At 46.7% G+C, this 26,126-nt stretch overlaps 1 protein-coding gene and 1 long non-coding RNA gene across 5 annotated transcripts; both read left to right on the top strand.

The window, feature by feature from the left end:
• The first annotated feature begins 13,907 nt into the window (after positions 1-13,907).
• Positions 13,908-16,619, top strand: LOC111860490 (uncharacterized). 4 transcript variants are annotated; one of them, XR_002842039.2, is made up of 3 exons: positions 13,908-14,505; positions 15,797-15,873; positions 16,310-16,619. It is a non-coding gene; the product is annotated as an uncharacterized lncRNA (long non-coding RNA). The 4 variants fall into 4 exon arrangements; XR_002842037.2 differs by having other exon boundaries at positions 16,271-16,619; XR_002842038.2 differs by having other exon boundaries at positions 16,260-16,619.
• A 7,150-nt stretch (positions 16,620-23,769) lies between these two features.
• nr2c2ap (nuclear receptor 2C2-associated protein) lies at positions 23,770-26,124 on the top strand. The gene is made up of 5 exons (XM_072699799.1): positions 23,770-23,877; positions 24,091-24,181; positions 24,314-24,419; positions 24,758-24,826; positions 25,711-26,124. The coding sequence occupies exons 1-5, from the start codon at positions 23,840-23,842 to the stop codon at positions 25,827-25,829; spliced, it is 423 nt and encodes a 140-aa protein (XP_072555900.1). The 5' UTR covers positions 23,770-23,839; the 3' UTR covers positions 25,830-26,124.
• Positions 26,125-26,126: the final 2 nt, after the last annotated feature.

The following is a 26,126-nucleotide window of genomic DNA, read 5'->3' as shown; positions in this document are numbered from 1 at the left end:
CCGCCTTGTGCCCTGAGATGGACTGGTATCCCTGCCAGGGTGTCCCCCGCCTTGTGTCCTGAGATGGACTGGTATCCCTTCCAGGGTGTCCCCCGCCTTGTGCCCTGAGATGGACTGGTATCCCCTCCAGGGTGTCCCCTGCATTGTGCCCTGAGATGGACTGGTATCCCATCCAGGGAGTCCCCCGCCTTGTGTCCTGAGATGGACTGGTATCCCCTCCAGGGTGTCCCCCGCCTTGTGCCCTGAGATGGACTGGTATCCCTTCCAGGGTGTCCCCCGCCTTGTGCCCTGAGATGGACTGGTATCCCATCCAGGGAGTCCCCCGCCTTGTGTCCTGAGATGGACTGGTATCCCCTCCAGGGTGTCCCCCGCCTTGTGCCCTGAGATGGACTGGTATCCCTTCCAGGGTGTCCCCCGCCTTGTGCCCTGAGATGGACTGGTATCCCATCCAGGGAGTCCCCCGCCTTGTGTCCTGAGATGGACTGGTATCCCCTCCAGGGTGTCCCCCGCCTTGTGCCCTGAGATGGACTGGTATCCCTTCCAGGGTGTCCCCCGCCTTGTGCCCTGAGATGGACTGGTATCCCATCCAGGGTGTCCCCCGCCTTGTGCCCTGAGATGGACTGGTATCCCATCCAGGGTGTCCCCCGCATTGTGTCCTGAGATGGACTGGTATCCCATCCAGGGAGTCCCCCGCCTTGTGCCCTGAGATGGACTGGTATTCAATCCAGGGTATCCCCTGCCTTGTGCCCTGAGATGGACTGGTATCCCCTCCAGCGTGTCCCCCGCCTAGTGCCCTGAGATGGACTGGTATCCCCTCCAGGGTGTCCCCCGCCTTGTGTCCTGAGATGGACTGGTATCCCTTTCAGGGTATCCCCTGCCTTGTGCCCTGAGATGGACTGGTATCCCCTCCAGGGTGTCCCCCGCCTAGTGCCCTGAGATGGACTGGTATCCCCTCCAGGGTGTCCCCCGCCTTGTGCCCTGAGATGGACTGGTATCCCTTTCAGGGTGTCCCCCGCATTGTGTCCTGAGATGGACTGGTATCCCCTCCAGGGTGTCCCCCGCCTTGTGCCCTGAGATGGACTGGTATCCCCTCCAGGGTGTCCCCCGCCTTGTGCCCTGAGATGGACTGGTATCCCTTCCAGGGTGTCCCCCGCCTTGTGTCCTGAGATGGACTGGTATCCCCTCCAGGGTGTCCCCCGCCTTGTGTCCTGAGATGGACTGGTATCCCTTCCAGGGTGTCCCCCGCCTTGTGTCCTGAGATGGACTGGTATCCCCTCCAGGGTGTGTCCTGAGATGGACTGGTATCCCATCCAGGGTGTCCCCCGCCTTGTGTCCTGAGATGGACTGGTATCCCTTCCAGGGTGTCCCCCGCCTTGTGCCCTGAGATGGACTGGTATCCCCTCCAGGGTGTCCCCCGCCTTGTGCCCTGAGATGGACTGGTATCCCCTCCAGGGTGTCCCCCGCCTTGTGCCCTGAGATGGACTGGTATCCCCTCCAGGGTGTCCCCCGCCTTGTGCCCTGAGATGGACTGGTATCCCTTCCAGGGTGTCCCCCACCTTGTGCCCTGAGATGGACTGGTATCCCCTCCAGGGTGTCCCCTGCATTGTGTCCTGAGATGGACTGGTATCCCCTCCAGGGTGTCCCCCGCCTTGTGCCCTGAGATGGACTGGTATCCCATCCAGGGTGTCCCCCGCCTTGTGCCCTGAGATGGACTGGTATCCCCTCCAGGGTGTCCCCTGCATTGTGCCCTGAGATGGACTGGTATCCCTGCCAGGGTGTCCCCCGCCTTGTGTCCTGAGATGGACTGGTATCCCCTCCAGGGTGTCCCCCGCCTTGTGCCCTGAGATGGACTGGTATCCCTTCCAGGGTATCCCCCGCCTTGTGCCCTGAGATGGACTGGTATCCCTGCCAGGGTGTCCCCCGCCTTGTGTCCTGAGATGGACTGGTATCCCTTCCAGGGTGTCCCCCGCCTTGTGCCCTGAGATGGACTGGTATCCCCTCCAGGGTGTCCCCTGCATTGTGCCCTGAGATGGACTGGTATCCCATCCAGGGAGTCCCCCGCCTTGTGTCCTGAGATGGACTGGTATCCCCTCCAGGGTGTCCCCCGCCTTGTGCCCTGAGATGGACTGGTATCCCTTCCAGGGTGTCCCCCGCCTTGTGCCCTGAGATGGACTGGTATCCCATCCAGGGTGTCCCCCGCCTTGTGCCCTGAGATGGACTGGTATCCCATCCAGGGTGTCCCCCGCATTGTGTCCTGAGATGGACTGGTATCCCATCCAGGGAGTCCCCCGCCTTGTGCCCTGAGATGGACTGGTATTCCATCCAGGGTATCCCCTGCCTTGTGCCCTGAGATGGACTGGTATCCCCTCCAGCGTGTCCCCCGCCTAGTGCCCTGAGATGGACTGGTATCCCCTCCAGGGTGTCCCCCGCCTTGTGTCCTGAGATGGACTGGTATCCCTTCCAGGGTATCCCCTGCCTTGTGCCCTGAGATGGACTGGTATCCCCTCCAGGGTGTCCCCCGCCTAGTGCCCTGAGATGGACTGGTATCCCCTCCAGGGTGTCCCCCGCCTTGTGCCCTGAGATGGACTGGTATCCCTTTCAGGGTGTCCCCCGCATTGTGTCCTGAGATGGACTGGTATCCCCTCCAGGGTGTCCCCCGCCTAGTGCCCTGAGATGGACTGGTATCCCCTCCAGGGTGTCCCCCGCCTTGTGCCCTGAGATGGACTGGTATCCCTTTCAGGGTGTCCCCCGCATTGTGTCCTGAGATGGACTGGTATCCCCTCCAGGGTGTCCCCCGCCTTGTGCCCTGAGATGGACTGGTATCCCCTCCAGGGTGTCCCCCGCCTTGTGCCCTGAGATGGACTGGTATCCCTTCCAGGGTGTCCCCCGCCTTGTGTCCTGAGATGGACTGGTATCCCTTCCAGGGTGTCCCCCGCCTTGTGTCCTGAGATGGACTGGTATCCCCTCCAGGGTGTGTCCTGAGATGGACTGGTATCCCATCCAGGGTGTCCCCCGCCTTGTGTCCTGAGATGGACTGGTATCCCTTCCAGGGTGTCCCCCGTCCTTGTGCCCTGAGATGGACTGGTATCCCTTCCAGGGTGTCCCCCGCCTTGTGCCCTGAGATGGACTGGTATCCCCTCCAGGGTGTCCCCCGCCTTGTGCCCTGAGATGGACTGGTATCCCTTCCAGGGTGTCCCCCGCCTTGTGCCCTGAGATGGACTGGTATCCCCTCCAGGGTGTCCCCTGCATTGTGTCCTGAGATGGACTGGTATCCCCTCCAGGGTGTCCCCTGCATTGTGTCCTGAGATGGACTGGTATCCCCTCCAGAGTGTCCCCCGCCTTGTGCCCTGAGATGGACTGGTATCCCATCCAGGGTGTCCCCCGCATTGTGTCCTGAGATGGACTGGTATCCCATCCAGGGTGTCCCCCGCCTTGTGTCCTGAGATGGACTGGTATCCCCTCCAGGGTGTCCCCCGCATTGTGCCCTGAGATGGACTGGTATCCCATCCAGGGTGTCCCCCGCCTTGTGCCCTGAGATGAACTGGTATCCCTTCCAGGGTGTCCCCCGCCTTGTGCCCTGAGATGGACTGGTATCCCCTCCAGGGTGTCCCCTGCATAGTGCCCTGAGATGGACTGGTATCCCCTCCAGGGTGTCCCCCGCCTTGTGTCCTGAGATGGACTGGTATCCCATCCAGGGTGTCCCCCGCCTTGTGCCCTGAGATGGACTGGTATCCCCTCCAGGGTGTCCCCTGCATTGTGTCCTGAGATGGACTGGTATCCCCTCCAGGGTGTCCCCCGCCTTGTGCCCTGAGATGGACTGGTATCCCCTCCAGGGTGTCCCCCGCATTGTGTCCTGAGATGGACTGGTATCCCATCCAGGGTGTCCCCCGCCTTGTGTCCTGAGATGGACTGGTATCCCCTCCAGGGTGTCCCCTGCATTGTGCCCTGAGATGGACTGGTATCCCATCCAGGGTGTCCCCCGCCTTGTGCCCTGAGATGGACTGGTATCCCATCCAGGGTATCCCCCGCCTTGTGCCCTGAGATGGACTGGTATCCCATCCAGGGTGTCCCCTGCATTGTGCCCTGAGATGGACTGGTATCCCATCCAGGGTGTCCCCCGCCTTGTGCCCTGAGATGGACTGGTATCCCTTCCAGGGTGTCCCCCGCCTTGTGCCCTGAGATGGACTGGTATCCCCTCCAGGGTGTCCCCTGCATTGTGCCCTGAGATGGACTGGTATCCCCTCCAGGGTGTCCCCCGCCTTGTGTCCTGAGATGGACTGGTATCCCATCCAGGGTGTCCCCCGCCTTGTGCCCTGTGTCCTTTGACTTGTATCCGGAATTTTCTGGAATACACTTCATGCTCATTGTGACCCTGCACTGACAACAATTTGAAGATGGATAGATAGATCATCTTGTCTTTGGTTGGAAGTTCTTGACTGGAGCTGTTTGTTGTTCAGGGTGTTTCAATTCCTGCCTAAATTCAGCTTAATTCTAAATATAAAAATTTATAAAAATAGGAACCAAGAAGAAGCAAGCATTAATCAGAAATGGACATGCAGAGGTACAATCATACTGACAATACTTAAAGTGATTAGAGGAGTAACGGTAATAATTATGTGGCACCAAACAGTTTTATTTTTACTCACCTGAACATCACTTTTATCTAAACATCTGAAAAAGAGATGAATGGATGAATCTCAAAACCAGAATAAAAACATGTCCCGGTGGCAAAAAGGCTGTATTTCACCGAATTACTGAACTCAGCATTTTAAAAATAGCTGTCAAACAAGTTAAAAGTTTGTCAGCTTTCATCTGATGGCTGTAGGGGTTTTTGATGTTGTACATGGGATCCGATTTGCCTACTGAGCACTGTTCAGTCCAGCAAAAATGTGGAAATATGAACACGGAAATTTTTTACCATTTAATAGTTTGGAAGGATAGTTAAGGACGTTTTGCATCATGTAGTTTAATATACTATACACTACTATGCAGTATATACTATACACTACTATATAGTATACACTATACATTACTATGCAGTATATACTATACACTACTATACAGTATATTTTATACACTCTAAGATACCATACATTACAGACACTGCATGTGCATGTGAATATATTCTATATTCTCATTATACAGTACATACTACGTACGCTACACTGCACTTGCATTGCACAGTATGTGTACACCATGCACCAGGGCTGCTAAATTATTTTTCCCCGACAGACAAATTCCATCAGCAACGCAAAGCCAAGGGCCACAACAAAATTATCTAAGCAGTCCAGGCGGGGGGGGGGGGGGGTCAGTAGCGGAACCCTGGTATAGGCTGCATTAGGCTGCGGAGAAAACTTTCCTGGTGCCGCATTTGGTCCAGATGAAATTGCATTTTGTTCCAAATGCGAAACCGTGGAACAGAGAAATTGACTAATCCTGCCAACATTTCAATACCTATAAAAGTGTAAGAAAGAGGGAGAAGGAGAAGAAGAAGGAAATCGATATTACATTTCATGTTAACAGGGCCCACATCTACAGTAGCATTAATGAGCATAAGGTGGAAAGTGTTTAAAACTGTCAATATTTAGCAGGTCGGTATCATCAAGGAGGATCAAATATTCACTTATGTTACTCTGTTAGGTTTTCTATTCTATTCTATTTCTATTCTAAAAGTTTTATTTACTCACAGATGTTCATATTTATGTCAGAGAGTATATAAAAATGTGTGCACAGATACACGCTCAACTTGAAATGTGCTTGTGTTTGTGCTTGTCTTTGTGTGCTTATGGCCGCTTTCGATTCCTCTAACGGCTGATTTAACGAGATCCCAGTCGGTTTTGCCTGAAAGGGGACGAGATTCCGCTTCATGCCTGTGACACTTGTGCATCACAGCCGCTTCCCTCCATGGGGGTAGTCGAGGTCATCACGGAGGAGGAGCCTGGCACAGGGCCAGCCATGCTGCTCACTGACCCAGAAATGAGTCAGCGAGGTACCGTGAGCCGATCAACGAGCCAAAGCGCGGGCAATCGCCGTTCAGCGGCAGCACGGGAATGTGTGAGGTCACGTGCAATCGAGCAGGGAGTGCGATCAAGCAAAGGTGTTCAAGCAAAGTGCGATCAAATATTTAACAACTAAGGTGAAATGCATCACATTATCTAGGTATGTAATAAGCTTAGCAAAGCTGCATGTGATGAATGCTTAGATCATAACAATAGTTACTGAATAATTACAGGTTACACTGTGCTTCTGATTGGAATGTTGTTGGTTCAAATCCCATGGTTGGCAGAGTGATTTCACTGCTGGGCCCTTGAGCAATGCCCTTAAACTCCAGTTGCTCCAGGGATACTTGCTGATTCTGCTGTCTGACTTATTATATGTCCTTATAGAAAAAAGCATCTGCTTTGCGAATATACTGCCAAATTGAGTCCCACGTTGTAAGGTAACATACTTGATTACAACTTATTTCATTATATGATTGTAATTGTTTACCCCTCATGCTGCCTCCCTACTCAGCCAAAAAGCTCAGTACATTTAAGCGTCCATATTTCTGCAGACTGTGCATATCCCCTTAATCAAAACAGGCACTTACAGCACTTCGTTAAAAAAAAAAAAAGCAAAAATAAGCATCAAGTCGCAAGAAGTCAGTGATTTCACCGAGTCGTGTGCCCACAACCCTCGCACTTCCAGAAGGTCACTGGACGACCCAGGTGTTCATGCGAGGACGGAAAGCCTAATTTCTCGAGAAACACGGGGTGCCCTAAACTTAGATAAATGACTGTGCTCAGCAGTCAGGAAGCCTCACGAATTCTCATTCTCCTCCTCGCGCACAATTACATCCCAAAATGGGCCTCTCCGATGGGCCCATGCTGCCGATTGCGCTGTTTTCTCACTTGATCAAAATGCCTCTGACTCTTACTTACAGATGGCTCACAGAAAAAATAGGCTTAAACATTTTGACAGATGGATTTTTCACACAAAACACTGGCCCAACATCTGAAAGAATTCCTGAAATCTGTCTTTAGTAGCCACATGTAGAGTGTAACCAGCATTATTTGGGTAGGCATTGGTGGTCCAGGGGAATTCTCACCAGCCACGTGGGAAGCCCTGGTATTCCCAGCCAAGGTAGTACTATTTACCCAGTTATCTCCGTTGGGAAAGCATGAAACCCTTAATCGCAGGGTTGTGGGGTTGCGCCCCATATTGGACAATGTCTCATGTATGTCACTTTGAATAAAAGCATCTGATAAACAAAAAAGTTTTTCTTTTTTCCTGCTATATTTGGCACCTTTTTCCATTTTAAAGTACCTTTTATCTCTTACCCATATAAATGGAAACAAAGATCAAAGACATCCATCTTCATCCTAAGAATAACTTCAGTAAATATATTCAGCTATCATCTTCGACATTCTGCTGAACTGTTCCGTAGACTAAAAACAGCATCCAAATGTATGACACAGTATAAAGACAGCAAACACCCTCCTTCTGTGAAACGTTTTCCAGAAATCGTCCAGGTATCACTTGCACCTAATCGAGTCGTGAAGGGCTAATCTAGTGTGAGATTCGGACTGAGAGGATGAGAGTGAAGGAAGGGTGAGGAGACAAGCATCTTTGAGGAGTCACACGGAGCTGTGAAGGAGCAGAAATCTGAACCGTCTGGCAGGGACATCGGTGGGAGCGAAAACATGGACCGACTGCAGCTCCCCGGGGACCGGATTGGGAAACACTGACATGGAGCACTTGCTCTCTTTTAAGCCAAACAGACGTTAGACTCCCCTGTCGACCTGTACTAATGCTGAGTGCCCAGGGTATTTCTGTGGGAAGATGAAATATGACCACGTCCTTGGCCACACCGAGAGTCAGTACCTCCGTAATGATTGTGTTTCACCCGTGTTCTAAGCACTTTTCTTCTCTTAATTGATCTCTCTTAATGGAGGTGATTACACACCTCCCCACCCTCTCTGAAGGGGCTCCAATAAAAGTAGAGAGCTGGAAATTCAGAGGACAGCTATTACACTGTTTTTGCCCCACAAAATTCTACGGATATGCCATAAAACAACGCTATAAATTAGATGGTCCCATACAAAGATTTACAGGGTACTGGAACTGACTCAAATAAAGAAACAGTGACCTCTTCCACACATATAGTGCTTAGATATTGTCTTTATCAGGGCTGTGCAGAGACTTTTAGAGGGGCGGGTGATTAACCATAAAATTTATGTTATTCTTGGTGATTGAAAATGTGCAGTTGGTGAGATTTGCTGCACCCCCTGCACATGCCTGGTCTTTATTAGGGTGGAACAGGGGTGGAAAATATCCAGAAACTTTCCATTTGATGGGAAGTTAAGCTGGGGAATTTTGGGAATTGTCCAACCTTAGTTTTTATACCCTTATATCTGCGCCCCACATCCCGACATCTTTTCTACAGCACGTCCACATCCCGTTGGTCTGTCGATCCTCCTTATCATACTGGAAGCACTGTGCAGTGGCACAGGTTGCCAGCCAGATGGCCAAGATATCTGCTACCAACGAAGGCACCTTGAAGCTTGCGAAGGGTGTCAAAAGTAAACAAATAAATACATGCACTGGCACACAAACACACGCGCAACACACGTTGACTCCGCCTCTGCATTACTGGCCCAAAAGTCTCCATGTCCTGTTTTATTCCACAGCACCCTGCTGTAACATTTCCAGCTTTTTTTCCTGCTGAATCCTCACATGAGCTGCCTCCAATTTTCACGGTTTCTCAACAATATCCGTATTAACCTTTTCAGGGCGTGAAACCACACAGGAGGAAACCCCCCAGAGCAGTGGACTACACTGGACACAAAGAGGATAAAGGCATCAATTATCGCTTAAATAAACTGTGAAAGAAATACAAATAAAATAAAAACCAAGAGACAAATTTACTCTGCGTTTCAGCCCTCCGCTGTCTTTGGGTGGCACATGCCCTAAGCAAGTGTGTGTATCAGATTTGCAATTGTTATTAAATACATGCACAAAGGCAGCATCAGACAGATGAATTATTGAATGCCCTGCGGTGTATGTTATTCCTCTGGGGACGAACCACTCCGCCTCTGCCTCCACATGACCATAAGTGGCAGCAGCAATCACCAGCGCTCAGGCAAGGTGACTTTTACAAATGTCAGGCCTCCCTCTAACACCACACCCTCTCTGGCAAGACAGAATGACGTCTGTCACTCCGAAGTGAGCGAGCACCCCATCTTATTACTCCTTTCGCCCAGGCAAAGAAAAATAAAAAACAGAAGTGGAAAAATGCAATTGGAAATATGACCATCATTATTGCTTGATGAAAAATACATCTTATCCTAAAGGGCCTGGAACTATTGCTGATTTAATGTTCAAAGGAAGCGTTTCTTAATTAGAATTATAAATTCCAGTGCACACCAGGAATCAGCTGCGGGCCACGTGTTTATCATAAATAAGTGTTTCTTCGTTCACTTGCAGTGCAAGCCCAGCCGATTTGCAGAACTCACCTCCGCGATTTTGAGAGCTACGGCACGAATCGTGTAATTATTGCTGCCTTATCTAGGCCGTGACATCGGTGGAGCTCACGAAATCCGCCGCAAACAAGCCTCCCGGAAGGGCCTCGGCCCCGCCGGAGCCCACCCCCTCCTCGGTGTTCCTCGGGGAAGGTCTCCAGATAAGGGGAGCTTCTGTCACTGACACCGGCAAGGCGATAGCAAACTCGCGAGCGATGCTGACCCCCGGCGATCAGGTGGCCGCCGCATGCGAGCCGCGTCTCCCAGCCGCCCAAGGGGGTGGCCCTTCAGGACGCCGGTTCCTTTGCAGCCAGGTGGCAGCAATCAACAGCTTCATAATTTAAAGGAAAGCCAATCCTCGTGATTATGTCCAATGGCCCAGAAGCTGGTCATTAATACATATACATCCTGTCATCTCCATATGCATTTGGAACTTCTCCAATACTTTCACTGACTACCACTTACCACATAAAAGACTATAACTCTTCATCTTTTAACTTTTTTCCAACTATTATAGCCTTCCCTAAGACACTGGAACTTCTCATAACATATGCAAAATAAATATATAAATGAGAATGAGTCTATTTCACTGGAGCAGTTCCAGATCTGTACCTCTGGGGCAGGACAGCCTGGTTCCTACCTGGACTTGAATACCCAGCCTTCTGGATACAGTTCTTTAATTTTAATGCTTCCTACCATCTGTTCACGAAGCAGAAATGACCATTAACTAACAAGTACGATACCAAGCAGACGTCCAGAGGGAAGCTCAAATCAGCCAAAAACGACTCACATGACAACATAAAAATCAGACAGTAAGTGATGTCTGGCATTTAGGAAAGAGACAGATTACATGACACTTTCCCGTTATATCCTTCTGTTCCAGGGGCCAGTGACATTGCTCAAAATTACCGCAGGGGTCACATTACTACTTTACTACATTAGAGATCATGGTGCTGATCCGAACTACATTAGAGATCACGATGCTGATCCAAATTACATTAGAGATCACAATGCTGATCCAAATGACAATAAAGATCACAATGCTAGTTCAAATGACAAGATCACAACAGTGATCCAAAATACATTCCAGACCACCAATGCTGATCTAAACTACATTAGAGACCACCAACACTGATCCAAACGACAGAGATCACCGACACTAATCCAATCTACCACAGGTATCAGTGACACTAATACAAACTACATTAGAGATCATCAATACTGATCCAAACGACATTACAGATCACCGATGCTGATCCAAACTACATTAGAGATCACCAAAGCTGATCTAAACTACATTAGAGACCACCAACACTGATCCAAACGACAGAGATCATCAACACTGATCCAATCTACCGCAGGTATCAGTGACACTAATACAAACTACATTAGAGATCATCAATGCTGATCCAAACGAGATTACAGATCACCAATGCTGATCCAATCTATTGCAGGTATCAGCGACACTGATCCACACTATTGTAGGGGTCATCAGTGCTGATTCAAAGGACAGCACCAGCTCTTGCAGTTTTTTGCACTTTTTTGTTTCATGGAAAGAGCAGAAGCTGGCAGTCATGGCAAGAGGTGAAGTCCAGGGTGTCTGCGATACCTCCTCAGAGGATCCGTTACAGTGCAGCTTGGTGCACTGTGCTTGATTACCCACATGTGAGCGACCCACAAGTGGGGAAAGTCGATCTGTGTGACTCATGCCTGGAAACTCAGGGTGTTCATGTTGTCACTGCCTGAGGTAGACAGTGATGACAGGATGAAGATTAAGGAACGCTGTTTATCGAGCCTGTTCTTCTGTCATCAATCAGAGGCGGATTGCTCTCATACAAGCCTAAAAATGGTACCTGGTCAAACAAAAGGAAAGGAACTTCAAAAGGAAGTTCCACTAGGGTTTAAGTGTGACTTCTAGCCATAAAAATGGCCACAAGGGTGTGACAGAAAGCAATGGTCTTTCACAAATATGATCTGTGCGGTAAATATAAAAAATTTATAGTCAACATTTCAGTAGGGTGCACACATGAATTAATAATCTGAACATTGAGTACGGCACACACTTACAGGCATACATACAAATGCGTGTACATGATTTTTAAATGGTTTTTCAGTCCAGTTAAAAAAACAATGTAAATTGGAAGATTCAAAGCATGAAAAGATCAGAGGGTCTAAGAAAGAACATGGTGTCATGTTTAAAGTTTAGACACCTCCTCCAACGTGCTAAACGTTTAACTGTGTCCTTTGATTTTTTTTTTTCTGCTTCCTACGGCATTTTCCAGGGGATGTGCAGCGGAATTAGTTAACGGGTTTGAAGCAAATCTTCTGCCAACCTCCAGTCTAAAGCAGATGAGGCCCATACAGCACGGACCACAAAGGGGAAGCTCTCCCCATTGTACACACCACCATCCCCTCCCCCAGTGTTTAAAATTCTGCTCATGAGTAACTCTGCCAGTGCGGCTGGCGACCGCTTGGCTTCAGCTCTCTCATCTTCATTCCCACTCGATAATGAACACCCCCCCCCCCACACACACACACAACCCCCGTGAATGCCGCATGGAGTCCCGCCGCACTCCCCAAGCTGTCTTCTCCCTCTTCCTCTTCATCCGCCGGGGCCGCCAGCCTCTGCCCTCCGGGTGGTATAGAGAGCAAGGGCTTGAGATTTCAGCGGAACATTCCGGAAACACCGCACGGCCCCATTCTGCGTGACAGGTGAGGGGGTTGCGGGAGTCTCGGGAGCGAGGGTCGGATCACCGAGGCCAGCGTGTCGATTACCTCCATCTGTCCATCATTCCCAGCGAGGTTTATAAACTGGTCTGTCCAATTTTTTTTTTTTATCCGAGGAACACAGAAGATGCCCAAATACACACCGGCCTCCAAGCAAACACCCTGTCTTCACTCTGTCTGCTCCTTTCTGTTCAGTCCCCAGCTGAAACAACAGAGTTCTTTTAAAAAACATGCCACTGGAAGCTGGCCCGGCCTGATCTCCCCCGTAAAGGACACTCCCCACCCAAATAAAGATTCCACTGGCTGCCTGGCCTTTATCCAGAGGCTCTTCTTACTGCTTCAGATGCTGCCTGTGAGCTGCACAGCCTTCAGACTGTCACCATCGATACGCTCATGTCCCAGAATGTTCCACAAGGAAGCCATATGGTGAAGACAACAAAATCCAAACTCTTAGTATCGACCACATGAGCTGCAAATGTTTAACCTGAGCCATTGTTTCAGAACGCATACACGTATTCAGTATAATTTGTCTTAAAAATTTTGACTATATGGTTCAGGGAGTCCATCTGAATTCAGCCAAGAAATGTGGGTTATTTATCCATTCTGGGATAGCAACTGCTGAGATATGCAGCAAAACAGCCACATCTCAGAATAGACCATATATTCACTATATCAGGGTTATTCAACTCACGGTCCTCGAGGTCCGAGCACTGCTGGTTTTCCAGCCTTCCTTTACCTGTCAGTCAGGTGTGAAGCCTCTGACCAATCAGAATCAGTAATTATTAAACAAACTACCTGGGAGAACTGAAAACACGGCCTGGATTTGGAATCGAGGTCCAGAGTTGAAGAACCCTGCACTATATATACACATTGAGAGACAGCAACTATAAATGGCTGAGGGTGTAAGTATACTGCCATTAGATCTCTCCTTTGTCCATTTTCCAACTTTCCAGGACACCATCATAAGGTTTTAGTGTGGAAGGAGTCTCTCAGAATATGGTAGCCCATTTTCCAAGGGGAATAGTCTTGGCTCCCATTAAACCAATAATGAGGAAAATCAGTGGCTGCTGGATGGATTTTTAACACGGTGAGCAGCATCCCGCAGAACAAGTTTCCAAATACAATGTGCTGCCGCTGCTTCAGCCCCGGTGCCGCTCAGTATCAAGAACCCTCCCGCCGGAACTACTTTCCGTGAGGGGATCGCGAGCAGAGTCAGGAGTTAGATCCAAACCTCTTTCTCATTTTCTGTACATTACGCTATATTATATATATATATATATATATATATATATATATATATACACACACACACACACACACACACAATACAGAATGCGATTATATAACACTGCACGCAGACAGGCTGCTGCCGCCGCGGGGCTGCTTCTCCCTGCTGTTTTTATTAAACTTGTGCATTACTAATAAACTTACGAAGATTACCTCGGGCGCCAGCATCGGTCCCTTTAACTTCGATTTTTTTAACAAAATATACTGAACAAGTTAAATTCTTCGTCCATTATTACAATTTGGAAAAACAAACACTTTGCTGTGAAAACTACATCTGCTTGTGTAATGGGAAAAGCACATCGTAGCCCTTGTAAGTAATTAAATTCTTAATGTGATTTTAAACAGATATTGCTCGGAAACTTTGAGGTCTTCCGCTCTACACTATTAGGAAAACCTTCCTTGGACAACTAAAAAATGATTTAATGGACATTTAAATAGCTAAAGGCCTCGTAACTGAATTAATTTAATTATTATATAGTCATAAGAAATGCGTACAGCTGGAAACAACGGGATGTTTCTGTTTTGTAAATGATAACATCCAGTCATTTTTAAAGGCACTTTGCATTTAAGAAAAATAACCAAGACCAAAACTGATTGTTTTTATCCAGCGCTTGTAATTGTATTAGTACAGACGTGCTTCACTGCCCTAATTGCAAACAGAACTGAAGATCCTGCAAACGGGTATATTGGGGATTCTTTTCTATTTTTTACTGGATCGCCTACCTAATTCATTCATTATTAGTATATGAGTTACTGTTGAAAGATTTTAACTTTATGGATGAATTCCCTTTCAAGAGGCCGCACGCACCGCGTGGAGAGGCATTTAGAAGAGATGATTAAGGTTGCCTACGATTTGCTTTTCGCCCAGTGTTTTTTTTCCACTAATCAAAAGATTCAGCCAGAAAAACACGGTCCGATGGGGGATTTATCACGTCCCCGCAGTGTGAGAAACACACATTGGATGTCAGCAAATGCCGCATTCCGAAATCCGGTAAGACGCCGCACAATACATTTGTAATAACAGCTTACTGTGTAACAAACAAGGTTCCTCGCCATGCTAATGAAATGCAACTCCGAGCCCACTATAGATTTTACGTTTCTCACTGCAGCTTTGTAGTTTAACTCTCCCCTGACTCGTGTGAAAATAGTTCTGCTAGTGATCTCTCAAAACTACCCGTCTCTGTTTCTCAAACAAAAACACCATCACTCACGCCATCGCTAATTTCTTGGAGCTGGCACTGGAATTTTCTCCAGAGACTGAATATAGGCAGACATACAGATACAAAGCAATGAACGGGGAATGGCGGGAATATGGTGAAAATCTTTCATGGTGATCCGTGATCCTCCTGCAAGCAAACATAAAAACAGACGAAAGAAGCATCATCTTTAATCATTAAACACCACAACCACATCAGGGTGAGTTAGTGCTAAAACAACAAACAAAACACTGGTAACTAAAATAAGTGAAGTCACTAACCTATATAAAACAAATAAATTCACAGATAAATTCCCTAACTCCCCCTCTAGTCAAACACAGGGGAAAAAAACAATACAGAACAAAAATGGCACTCTCCCTAAGCATGTGGGACAAATTACAAAGAGATTCTCAATCCATCCATCCATCCATCCAAGGTTGTAGAGGGCCTGGAGCGTGTTCCAGGCAGCAAAGGGCACAAGGTTAAGGTATACACCCTAAATGCCATCCATTCAAATCATTATACACAATCTTTATATTCAGTTTTGAAGAATGTCTCTCACCCAGATAAGCAGATAGAAAATGGATTAATGAATACTGAGGAATATTGTTGTAACATTAAAGGAATTCCTGTAAATAATGCAAGTATAATATACACCCTAACCTGCTTATGGTTTAGCCAAATAAATATTTGATATTTATGAAGCATTTTTTTCAGCTACAGTAACATTCGTTCTCAAACTGAGAGTCAGTGGGAGAATGTATGCATGTAGATGAAACCTAATGAAAGGCATTGTTCAATTTGCTCAGCGTGATCCTACTTGACAGCTAAACCGGAGAAGTCTAGCATTCACAGCAAGACGCTAAAAGCAAACATGAATTAAGGATAATTGGTAATTGGACTCGAAATGGAAAAAGCAGACAGAATCCTCGGTGTTCTGAGAAGGCAGTGAACTGTGAAAACTAATGTTTTCCATGGGGTTTTTGCGTGAACGATGGGCTGACGGGTTTGATTCCATGGTTGGTGGAATGATGTGTGTCAAAGGCTTGAGTTACAATGCAATTTCACCGCATCCCTTCTATTAAGGGTCGCCTGGCACATGAAAATCCAGACGCTGTTCATGGCATCAAATCAGCAATTCTGGGCAACAAGATGGACCCTAGGTGACTATAAAAGTCTTCCTCACAGGAGGATCCATATTTCAGCCAATCACCATCAAACAGTCATGCCCAGATGCTATATTCTGGTGTAAAATTACCCGTTTCTTTGGCACAGACATGTTATACCCCTGTTATATTTCCTCCTAATTACTCAGCAATGAGGTGTTGTGCACGTGACATTGAGCGTCTATCAAGGGATCTTTGGCAGTTGAGGTCCCCATAGACATAGTCGGGGGAAACACAAAAAGCTTTATTTTGTGTCAAATACAGTCTATCAACCTCAAATTTAGTGTGAGAAGAGAAGAACTGCAGACACCCAGTAACTCCCAGCATCATATATATACACAGAGATAACAACCCCATTTGTCAACTGCCTGACATTTCAGCAGCGATTCCACAGAATGCGGCGTGACTACGGGGGAATCCTATCACTTTGCAGCATGTAAATCCAGCCAATGGGTGGGCAACTCCCGCCCGCCACCATGAGCCTAAGGAGCGAGAACACGTCGCTAAGATACAGAACCACTGGGGCTCAGTTGCTGGAGATGCAGCTTCAGCCACCAGAGCTGAAGCTGCAAACTGATGCTTCTGTCACGTGGATGCAGATCACACGGACGGCTCATTCCACAGCGCCGGGAAGCAAAGACTTAACTTTTAAGATCAGCCGCTCTCTTGGGATTTATACAGCTCATAATCATTCTAATTGTTTTTGTATTTTTAATCTGCTGTCAAATAAACAGTAAACAGTTCTCAGTCATTCTGCTCTTTCTCCTTAAACTGTTTTTCATCTGTTAATATCTGTTGATTAGCTAACTGTCTCGAACTCTAAAATCCTCTAAACCGTAACTCTGAACTGTAACTCTAAAATCGTGTTTGTAGATTGTTCGGAAATGTTTAAACTGAAGCGGAGTATTCCTTTGACATGATTAATTGGATGGGCAGCTTTGCAGCCTCATACCTTAAGGGTCTGAATTTTAAGTCCTGCGTGGACTCTGAGCATGAAGCTTGACCCTACCGTCTGAGAACATGCCGTTACGAGGAAGGGCGTCTCTAAACGGCTCATTGTGTTCCCAGTGATGGACTGGCATCATGTCGACAGTGTCCCCACTTCCTGCCCTCTGCTTCCTGCAATAGGCTCGACGCAACTCTACATTAGAGAAGCAGTCGCGGAAGATGGATGGATGTATTGTGAATTATACTATGCTATAGTACAAGACAAATGTTGTCTCTCAAATGATGCACCTCATTTGAGAAACTGGAGGCAACCTCAACCGTCTGATGTCTGAGAGCGGAGCGGCGAGCCGCGGTGGAAGCCATAAATAAGCCAATCTGACGACCTGAGTCTCAGGCATGAGACGAGTCCTCGGTCTGGGGCCCGCCATCCCACCTGCGTGCGCCACGCGCCGAAGAACAATAAATCACCGGCTGTAATGAACACGCAGTGCTGGAAATGGGGCAGAACAGCCCTGGCCTGCAGGAAACACCCCGTCAGGCAGCCGTGGGCAGCCTTCCTGAGGGCATCACGAGCGGCGGGGCCCTGGCAGAGGGGCACGAGTCAAGCTACATGACAGCATCTCTCCTATAATGAAGACCTGACTGGGCGCCCCCACAGAACAGCACACCACCTCGACAGAGTAAATGGGGAACTGAGGAGCGCAGGACGCTCCATGAATCTAGACTCTTTAGACCCACTTCTTCCAGGTCTGAGTTCTCATTTCGTGACTAATTACTAAGGGAAAGTAGGAGTGACAGGAATCCCTGTGGCTTCAAGAAGATATTATCATCTGCCGGTGGGGAGAGAATTAACCATGAATTTAAGGACCCGGTGCCAAAACTCAAGGGGCTCTCTTTATATTCCTGGCAACACTGCCCATCTGGAAGGCGACATCCTTACTGGAGGATCTTAAAAAAATAAAAGCGATTTGCAAACCATGAAGGTGAGTAGCTCTTTAAAGTGGGATTAGACTGACGCCGGACAGCGTGAGAGGGCACGAGGGGCTGGAAGCCGACTGGAAATGAAAAGCCTCTTAATTGGAAGGGAGGGTACAGTCGCCTAATGACGAAAAACCCTGACCGGCGATCCGAGAGAGTCTCGGGGGGGGAGCGCTGCTCTCGTACGCGAAGGAATGGCTCCATAAAAAATAGGGGGGGGCTTTTTAAAACAGGTGTGATATCCACTAAAGCAAACAGATAATAGGAGTAACCTGGCAGAAGCTGGGAACTGTCACTGGTGGTGAAGGAGCTGTGAGCCTTTCCGGATCCATCCGTGCGGGGCCCCTATTACAGGGCTGTCCCTGCTGATTAAAGAGCTGGCCAAAGGCAGGCCATGGCCGCTTTTACACCCCCCCCCCCCCCCCCCCCCCCAGTGGAACTGGCCCCCATATCAAGATTGCTGACCTTGTCACTGCCTGTACCACCCCCCCCACAGAGCGTGATAGGCTCAGGTGCCGAGCGCTGTCACATTCTGCATTAGTCACAGCTAATGAGAACGAATTCACTGTAATTAGAGCTGCCATTTTGTGATAATTGCCCTATACACAGTGTGCGGGGCTAACCTAAATGCCCCGGTTGGGGCGTCTAGACAACTGCGATTGCATAGCCAATGGGCCTCACCTTTTCCACTGCGTCTTTGTGACCCCAGAGAGCGACGGAGTCACTGGGGAAGGAACTAACCCAACACACGGCCTCCAGATATGAAAAACTACCATCACAAAGCTCTGTTTACGTATTTAACAATCTTCTAGTTTACGTAATTATATATCACAGAGTAAGAGCTGTTTTCATGCAACATGGCTTTTTATAATTGGTTATATAAGGGACTTAATTACAATACTGTTAATTTGATCACATCACCAACTGATATTGTTAGCGGTTTTTTTGTTTATTTTGATTTAGGTCTCTCCATAAAATCCATAAGTTTGTTAAACAGAATACTGTGAAATGCAGCTATACTCCGAAATACTGTATATACTCCGATATACTCAAATCAAGAGCCCTGCCAAACACTCTTTGATGATACATGAAAAGGTATAACATAGAGAACACATACATGCAAACCGGATGGATCGTCTCAGTGCCCAGTCCATAGCCAATGGGTGAAGAGGCCACCAAGCTCAAGCACTATGGAAACCAATCTTCTCCACCTGATTTGACCCCTGCTGATGACCAGGCTGAGTTATATCATGCTGAAAATGAAACCACAACAACATGAACAAATTTGACAGATAGGAGCAGAGCCTAGATTCCTCTTAGTGATGAGCAAGTCAGTGTCTGGACCAGAGCCTGAGGGGGGTTTCAGTTCATTTTATTTTTATATAGCACCTTTCACAACACAGTCACCCCGAGGCGGTTTACACGGATGTAATACATTCCTACATAATTTTACACAATAATTCGAAAATGGGGAAATGGGAAGACAAAGAAATTAAAGAAAGATAGCCAGATGATAACAGAGGACCTCTGGGGGTGCAAGGTCAACTGGCTGCCCAATCGCCCCCCCCCCCAGGCATGCAAACATTACAGGAAAGAGAGAATGGGCCTTCTTGCTAAAGACAAGGTGTAAATTGCGGTCAGGGACAAAGTGAAAGTCCATCAACGATCCAGTTCTCCATGCAGCCTGTGTTTGGTGGCAAATTGAAGGCTGCACCCATGACATCACCGTTTGTAAGTCACATGATGTCATCCTTCCACGGGACTGAACCAGGACTCCAGCTGAGATGGTGCCCACCCTGCGCACCATCCGGACAAGTGGGAAATATAAGTAAATTAAATATAAACTGTGAACAACCACAGTCAACATCTGCGTGTGTATGCATTACCTTGTTATTGCGTTTAAGGTGATTTAATTGTGTCAGTTTTAGGGAAACGGCCGGCGAGAGATCAAACAGAGCGGTACACGCCGTCTAAGATGCTGCCCCAGCATGCTCCCATAATGCAGAGGGTACTCTATAGACTGCTGGGGATCTAAGGGAAGTGAATTAATGTCACGGGTGCCACTGAGGGAATGGAATTAGACAGTGACACACAATGCTGTCGTCATGCCGTGGTCCCGCGGCCGGGCCACGTGTCTCATGTCCAAAGGGCTCAGCAAACAGGTCAGAAGATGGAAGATCACTGCAGGAGGCAGTGCTGCCATGGCAACGTCAAGCCCGGCTGATCGCTGATGCTCGATCAACACGCCGCAAATGTGTAGCGGTCAGGGTCACGCCAAGAACGACATTAATTAGCCGCCATTGAGAGTAAATATCCCTGTGAGGAAATTCTGAGTGCGGCAATATGAGATTTATTCATGCAGTGGCTTACCGTGCGCCACATTTTTGCAATCAACTGCACCCCTACTACACATCACAGCCTACATTTCCACTAGACTCGCCGGCCGCATTTGATTGGACAGAGGCTTAGAAGAATTCTCCAAGATCAGCAAACGAAGGGGAAAGATGCAGTGTTGACGATCCATTGCCACATTTGTTGCTATTGCCTTTTCTTTTATTTGCCTGCATTGCTATTGTCTGTTGTTTTTTTTTTCAGTGTTCTGGCAGCCAATGAGGACGCCAGCTGAAGACACGGGAAGACCAATAGCACGGATGCTGAAGAAACAGCGTTCATGACATCCCAGCATGGGTGAACTGGCCAGTCCAAGAGGGGAAGCTCTAAAAATAAAGGATTATCTTTTCTTATTCCTTCCACAGGCGTTACCTGACTTGTGCTGTTTGGGATAGACTCCAGTCCCCTGTGACTCTGTACTGGAAACGTGCCTGTAAGACCGATGGTTTTTTCTGAATGCTTCTAAAAAAATCTAAAATCACCGTCTATATTCCAATCCCTTATTTTTTGATGGAATCTAAATTAAAATCTGCATGCTAAATTCAAAGTGCACTTACAAGCTTTACAAATCTCATTATAACCTGCAAAACACACCAGAGCAGTTTATATCTTAAGTATCATAATGGCATCAATGGTTTATAATTATAATGGAATAAAATGCCTCTTACTCTGTCCTCCATCTTTTTTTCCCCCCCTTCAGCAGCTTTCACAAAGGATCCAAGTGCATTTTCATCTAAATGGTGAGTCAGGGAGAATAATGGCCAGCCACACACCCACTGCAAGCGCGCGCACACACACATACACACACACACACACACACGCACACACACACGCAAACACACGCACACACACACACACAAACACACGCACAAAGTCACACACACAAAGTCACACACAGACAATGAGTGAGATCCAGTGTTTGCAGATGTAAGTGAACAAATTACAAATGATCGCCCTTTGTAATGAAGGCAGCCGGGCATATTGTGCAAATGCTCTGCTCCTTAATGATTTAATTAAGAAGTTCAGTAGAACCAGAGGAGGAGATTCCGGTCCTGACATAAACGAGTGGCACAGCGACAGCTCAGGCACTAAGCTAATTGGTCCTGGGCAAACAGATGTGTCTTTTCTGTGCCCATTTTTTGGCAGAGTCTCTGCATTTGTTTAAATTGGAGGCAGTGCGAGGCACACCAAATGTTGCTGAAAGCAATCAGTTTACCAAGGTTAATACCGCTATCTGTGGATCATTTGACCATCTACTTCTTACAAAAACACCTCCGTCAATACACGGAGGGGGGGGTTTAAGGATCTTTAAAATGTTGTACATGAAGTGATTTCCCATCAAAGTGGTTGAGAGAATTTAAAACCTCAAACTCAATTAGGGGATTTGAGGGTAATGGGTCTGCAATAATGGTCTATTGTTCCTATTGTTTAGAAGCCCAAAAAACATTCTGGTCACAAAGACAAACCTTCTGTTTAAGCTGTAAGGAAGTGTTATGCACATTCGGTGAGTTTGCTTGTCATTTAGACCGGGAAACAGCAGATCTATGTTGTTTCTCAATACCAATAATGCAAAGATCACATTTGTCACATTTGGGTGCGAGAGAAACGCAATTTCAATCCTTTGTATGTCCTGTACATATGGCAGCATTGACAAATAAAGACTTTGACTTGTGGTCTTGGCAAGACCGATCTTGCTAACTTGCCTTCCAAGAACAAACCTCATCCCGCCTCATCGGCACAATCTGCCCTCAGCTCGTAAACCTTGGACAGTTCAAACTGCTCTGCAAGAAACAGCTTATTTACCTCCCTTCGGCCAATAAATAAAAGAAAATCTCGCGCAATCTCTCACTCTATCGCTCTCCTCCCTTCATTTTCATCCTTTTGTCAGATCAGCTTAATGCACCGCATCTCCAGGGTCGGGGGCACCAGTGACGGACAATTAATCTCCACCCTCCTAAACAATCCAAATCACAAAGCTGCAGTTGTTGCCTGTCACATTATAGAAACGTAGGGCGACGTAGCTGATGGATCCGCCCTCGGCCACACCGCCGACCCAGTGACTCTACCGGCAATTTTCACAAGAGCTCACTTCCATCAGGTTTCGTAATTCGGGCTTATTGATCACCCATAGAAGGTCGCACACCGTGACCGGACCTCAGTTGGAGCTTTGCCATTTCTCAGCAGTGCTCCAAAACGATCGCAAAACAAAGACTTCCCCCCTCAGCCCTCTTCCAACAGTGGATGACATTTGCTCATAAATCCTGGGAAGCAAAAACAGAGGTCAGACCCAAAACTTCAAGCTCCTTTGTTCTCCACACGTCCCAGAGATGTAAAGACAGCCTGTTAAGAAACAGATCAATAAGGACACCGAACAAAAATGGCCAGACTCACCCTCCTTCGTATCTCCCTCTCATTTGAGAAAGAAATAAAACTTTCTGCACAGCGTGTGCTGACAATACGCTGGAGACTGTTTTACATAGCTGGTCTATGGAGTTTCACTGATTGCTGCAATAAATCACACAAAAGGTACTGTCATATTCACTGTCCCAGGGAAAAAGAATAGATGAAAGAAACGTACCAAAATTGTTGGATTGGGAAACGAGAAAATATTTATTATGCTGCGAAAACACATTTAAAAACCCAAGAATTCCTTATGATGCCACCATGCCACAATCGTTTTACGCAGCCTGTGTTGATCTTAAAGATGCAGTTCTAAGTCAGATTACTTCTTTGTTATTCCTGGAGCCAATTACCTTTACCACATACATTACAGGAATTGATATCGATTAAATGGACAGTGCGTGGGATTGAGATGAGTAAGGATTTATAAGGGTCAATGTACCTCGAATTAATTAATCCAGGAAAACAACGTAACTCCATTGTTTAATTACAGATGTTAATGGGACTGTCTATGTGGTATACGTTGTTATTTCAATGATTCCACCACTCCGGTACAGCTCTTTTGCATAGCTTTTATGCCACAGGATTCCCTTCGTAAATCAGGAAAGCAATTAGATTAAACTTATCGCCAGTCAGCACTTATTCAGACTAATTGTCACCCAAGAAGCGTTGCACTTTTTTTAGCATTCGTTAACGTTGAATAGATCCCTGTAATTTGAAGACAGTGTGACTTGATTAAGAAAATGCTGGCTATTCTCCGTTTAATTGCATAGAAAGAACCGACGTAATTCTGGTATCGGTTGTAAAGGTGACCGCGATACATTGTGCCGCTGTAAATTAAGTAAAAGGAAATGTATCAGCTAAAAAGTTCGACCACCTTCACATTTCTCAGGTTAACTTCAAATAAATGGGCATGCTATTTTTGAATTTCATTTTTAATATAAACGTCAAAGGATTTTAAAATAGTGTGACACTGCCACCTATGGGTGATAAAAAAATACATAGCCAACTGTTTTTATAGTTTCGTCATTCATGTATGTGAGATAATAATAATAACTGACCTTATTAAACGTAAATGAATTTGCTTAGGCGTTAAATAGAAACTATTTTAAAACATTTCTTTAAGTCTGCTCTCCCCTACTGTTCACTGTTTTTCGAGGTAGTTGAGCGCAGACCGTGCGATGCCAGCACTGTCGTAAAAAGGATGCGTTTTTGAATACGGCAACGTGGCCTTAGAAACACGAAGATGGCAACCTCAGTGATTTGCAAAGAGACAGTATCCAGGTAGGAAAGCGGGACTTCAGTTGAAACTTAAATACTCTTCATATTTAACCGTTAAGTTAAAGACACGTTTTCATACAACGTCCTTTCGTTTTGTTCGTGTTACTTAACTGTAATACGCTTCAAAACAGGCATACTGGATACTGCCTGCTTGCCCCAAACAGTGCTTTGAATTTGCTCACGGCTGTCGGTGTTGTTATTTTCTGTATTTATTAGGGTGAGTTCAGTTCTGAACAGGGACGTCAAACAATTTGGAAAGCATTATATGTTTGACTGTAATGAAGAGACGTGTTGGAATTCTGACCAGGTACAATACAGTAAGCAAATCAAAATGCTGTTCATTTTCAAAGACGAAATGTTTATGTGCTTTTTGCTAATCAATGGGAGCACTTTGTTTTTCTTTAATGCAGTTGAAGAGCTTCTGTTTGATTTGGTTTAGGGCGATCTTCAGTGGGTGCTTCTGGACTTTCCAAAGCCAGTCAAAATATCCACAGTGAATGTGCAGTTTCAGGGTGGGTTTGCAGGGAAAACATGTCGATTGGAAGGTAAATGCACGTGCACTTAAAATAATCCAGGCAATACATTAACAAATCTGTTTTCCCACAATCAACGCGATTCCCCTAAACCGTACATCTGCGATGTAAAAGCATGATTTACATGTTAATAACCCAGTCCGCTAATTTTGTTACGCCGTTGATTAACAAGATAATTTAAAACTGACCAATTCCCTTGATCTGCTCTCACAATATGCATCAATCAATCAAAAGGTGTATTTGTCCCCAAGGGGCAATTTGAGATTGTATCAATTGTATTGTATTTTGACATTACATTATGGCAAAATTGACGTGGATCATTTTTAGAAACGTTCATCTTCTCGTTTCAGGTAGTCTAAAAGATGAAGCATTTGCAAACCTTACAGTTTTTTACCCTGAGGATAACAACAATGTCCAGATATCCTTTAAAGCTTCTAGTAGATGTGTACCTGGCATATTAGCAGTGTGTGGAAGATACCTAGCACATAGTCATTATGAGATCTGCATTTGCGTGTTCAGAATATAAATTCTACTTTGCAAACATGGTTTCTCTACAAGAAGCGGTATGTTTTGGCACAGTGGTTAGCACCTCTGCGACAAGGGTTCGAGTCTCTGCCATGGGCCCATGTGTGGAGTTTGCATGTTCTCCGTGTGTCTTTGGGGGGGGGGGGGGTTTCCTCCAGGTACTCTGGTTTCTCCCCACAGTTCAAAAACATGCAGAGATTAATTGAAGTTGCCAAATTGCCAGTAAGTGTGCATGTGTGAGTGAATAGTGCGTTTCTGTGTGTCTGTGTGCATGTGCGTGTGTGTGTCTGTCTGTCTGTGTGCATGTGTGTCTGTCTGTGTGCGTGTGTGTGTCTGTCTGTGTGCGTGTGTGTGTGTGTGTGTGTGTATGCCATGTGATGCGTTGGAAGACTCTCCTGGGGTTTTCCCAGCCTTATGTCTGTAGGCACCGGACCCCCCCCCCCCCCCGACCCTGAATAGGATAAGCAGTTAGAGGATGGATGGATGGATGGATGGCTTCTCCACATTTGAATATCTTTAAAAATTCTTCTGTTATGGTTGCAATGAACTAAATTCATACCAGGAATTGGAAAGTCCAGGCCACACTTACAAGCTAAACCAGAGCCTTTTCGTAATACCTATGGGGATTTTACCCACACTGTGCTCTGCCTCTACATCACCACAGGAAGTATGACCAGACCCTGTAAATAGCCATTTAACATGCTTGATTCACAAACTACTACTACCCCTTAAGTCAGGCTTTACTATGTTTTTTTTCACCCTTGACTGCACACCCACAGCTTTCCCATTGGAGAAACCCCCTCAGTGCAGAGGTTAAAAATAGTGTTTGAGAACAGTACAGACTTTTTTGGAAGAATAATTGTTTACTCCTTGGATGTGCTGGGAGAACGGACCTGATAACCGTTTCCGTGAGATGAGAATAGAGCAAAGGGCACGGGACCCGTTTGCACTGGAACGCAGGAGCGGGAGAATCTCAAGACTGCTGATATAAAAGTAACCGGATGTAAGATTAGCTGCATGGTTTTGCTGAAAGAGAAATTTTGAGTATTGACTGACTAGAGAACATGCTCACTTATACTGAACATCAAATTACACGTCTCAGTATGTGCCTTGGTTCCTTTGTATGGATGTATGGTGTTTTGGATATTTGATTTTTGTATGTAATAATAATAAAAAAACAACCTGAAAAAAACT

The sequence above is a fragment of the Paramormyrops kingsleyae genome, chromosome 15 (assembly GCF_048594095.1).
Source record: "Paramormyrops kingsleyae isolate MSU_618 chromosome 15, PKINGS_0.4, whole genome shotgun sequence".
Lineage (NCBI taxonomy): Eukaryota > Metazoa > Chordata > Actinopteri > Osteoglossiformes > Mormyridae > Paramormyrops > Paramormyrops kingsleyae.
This window is presented reverse-complemented; position numbering and strand designations above follow the sequence as displayed.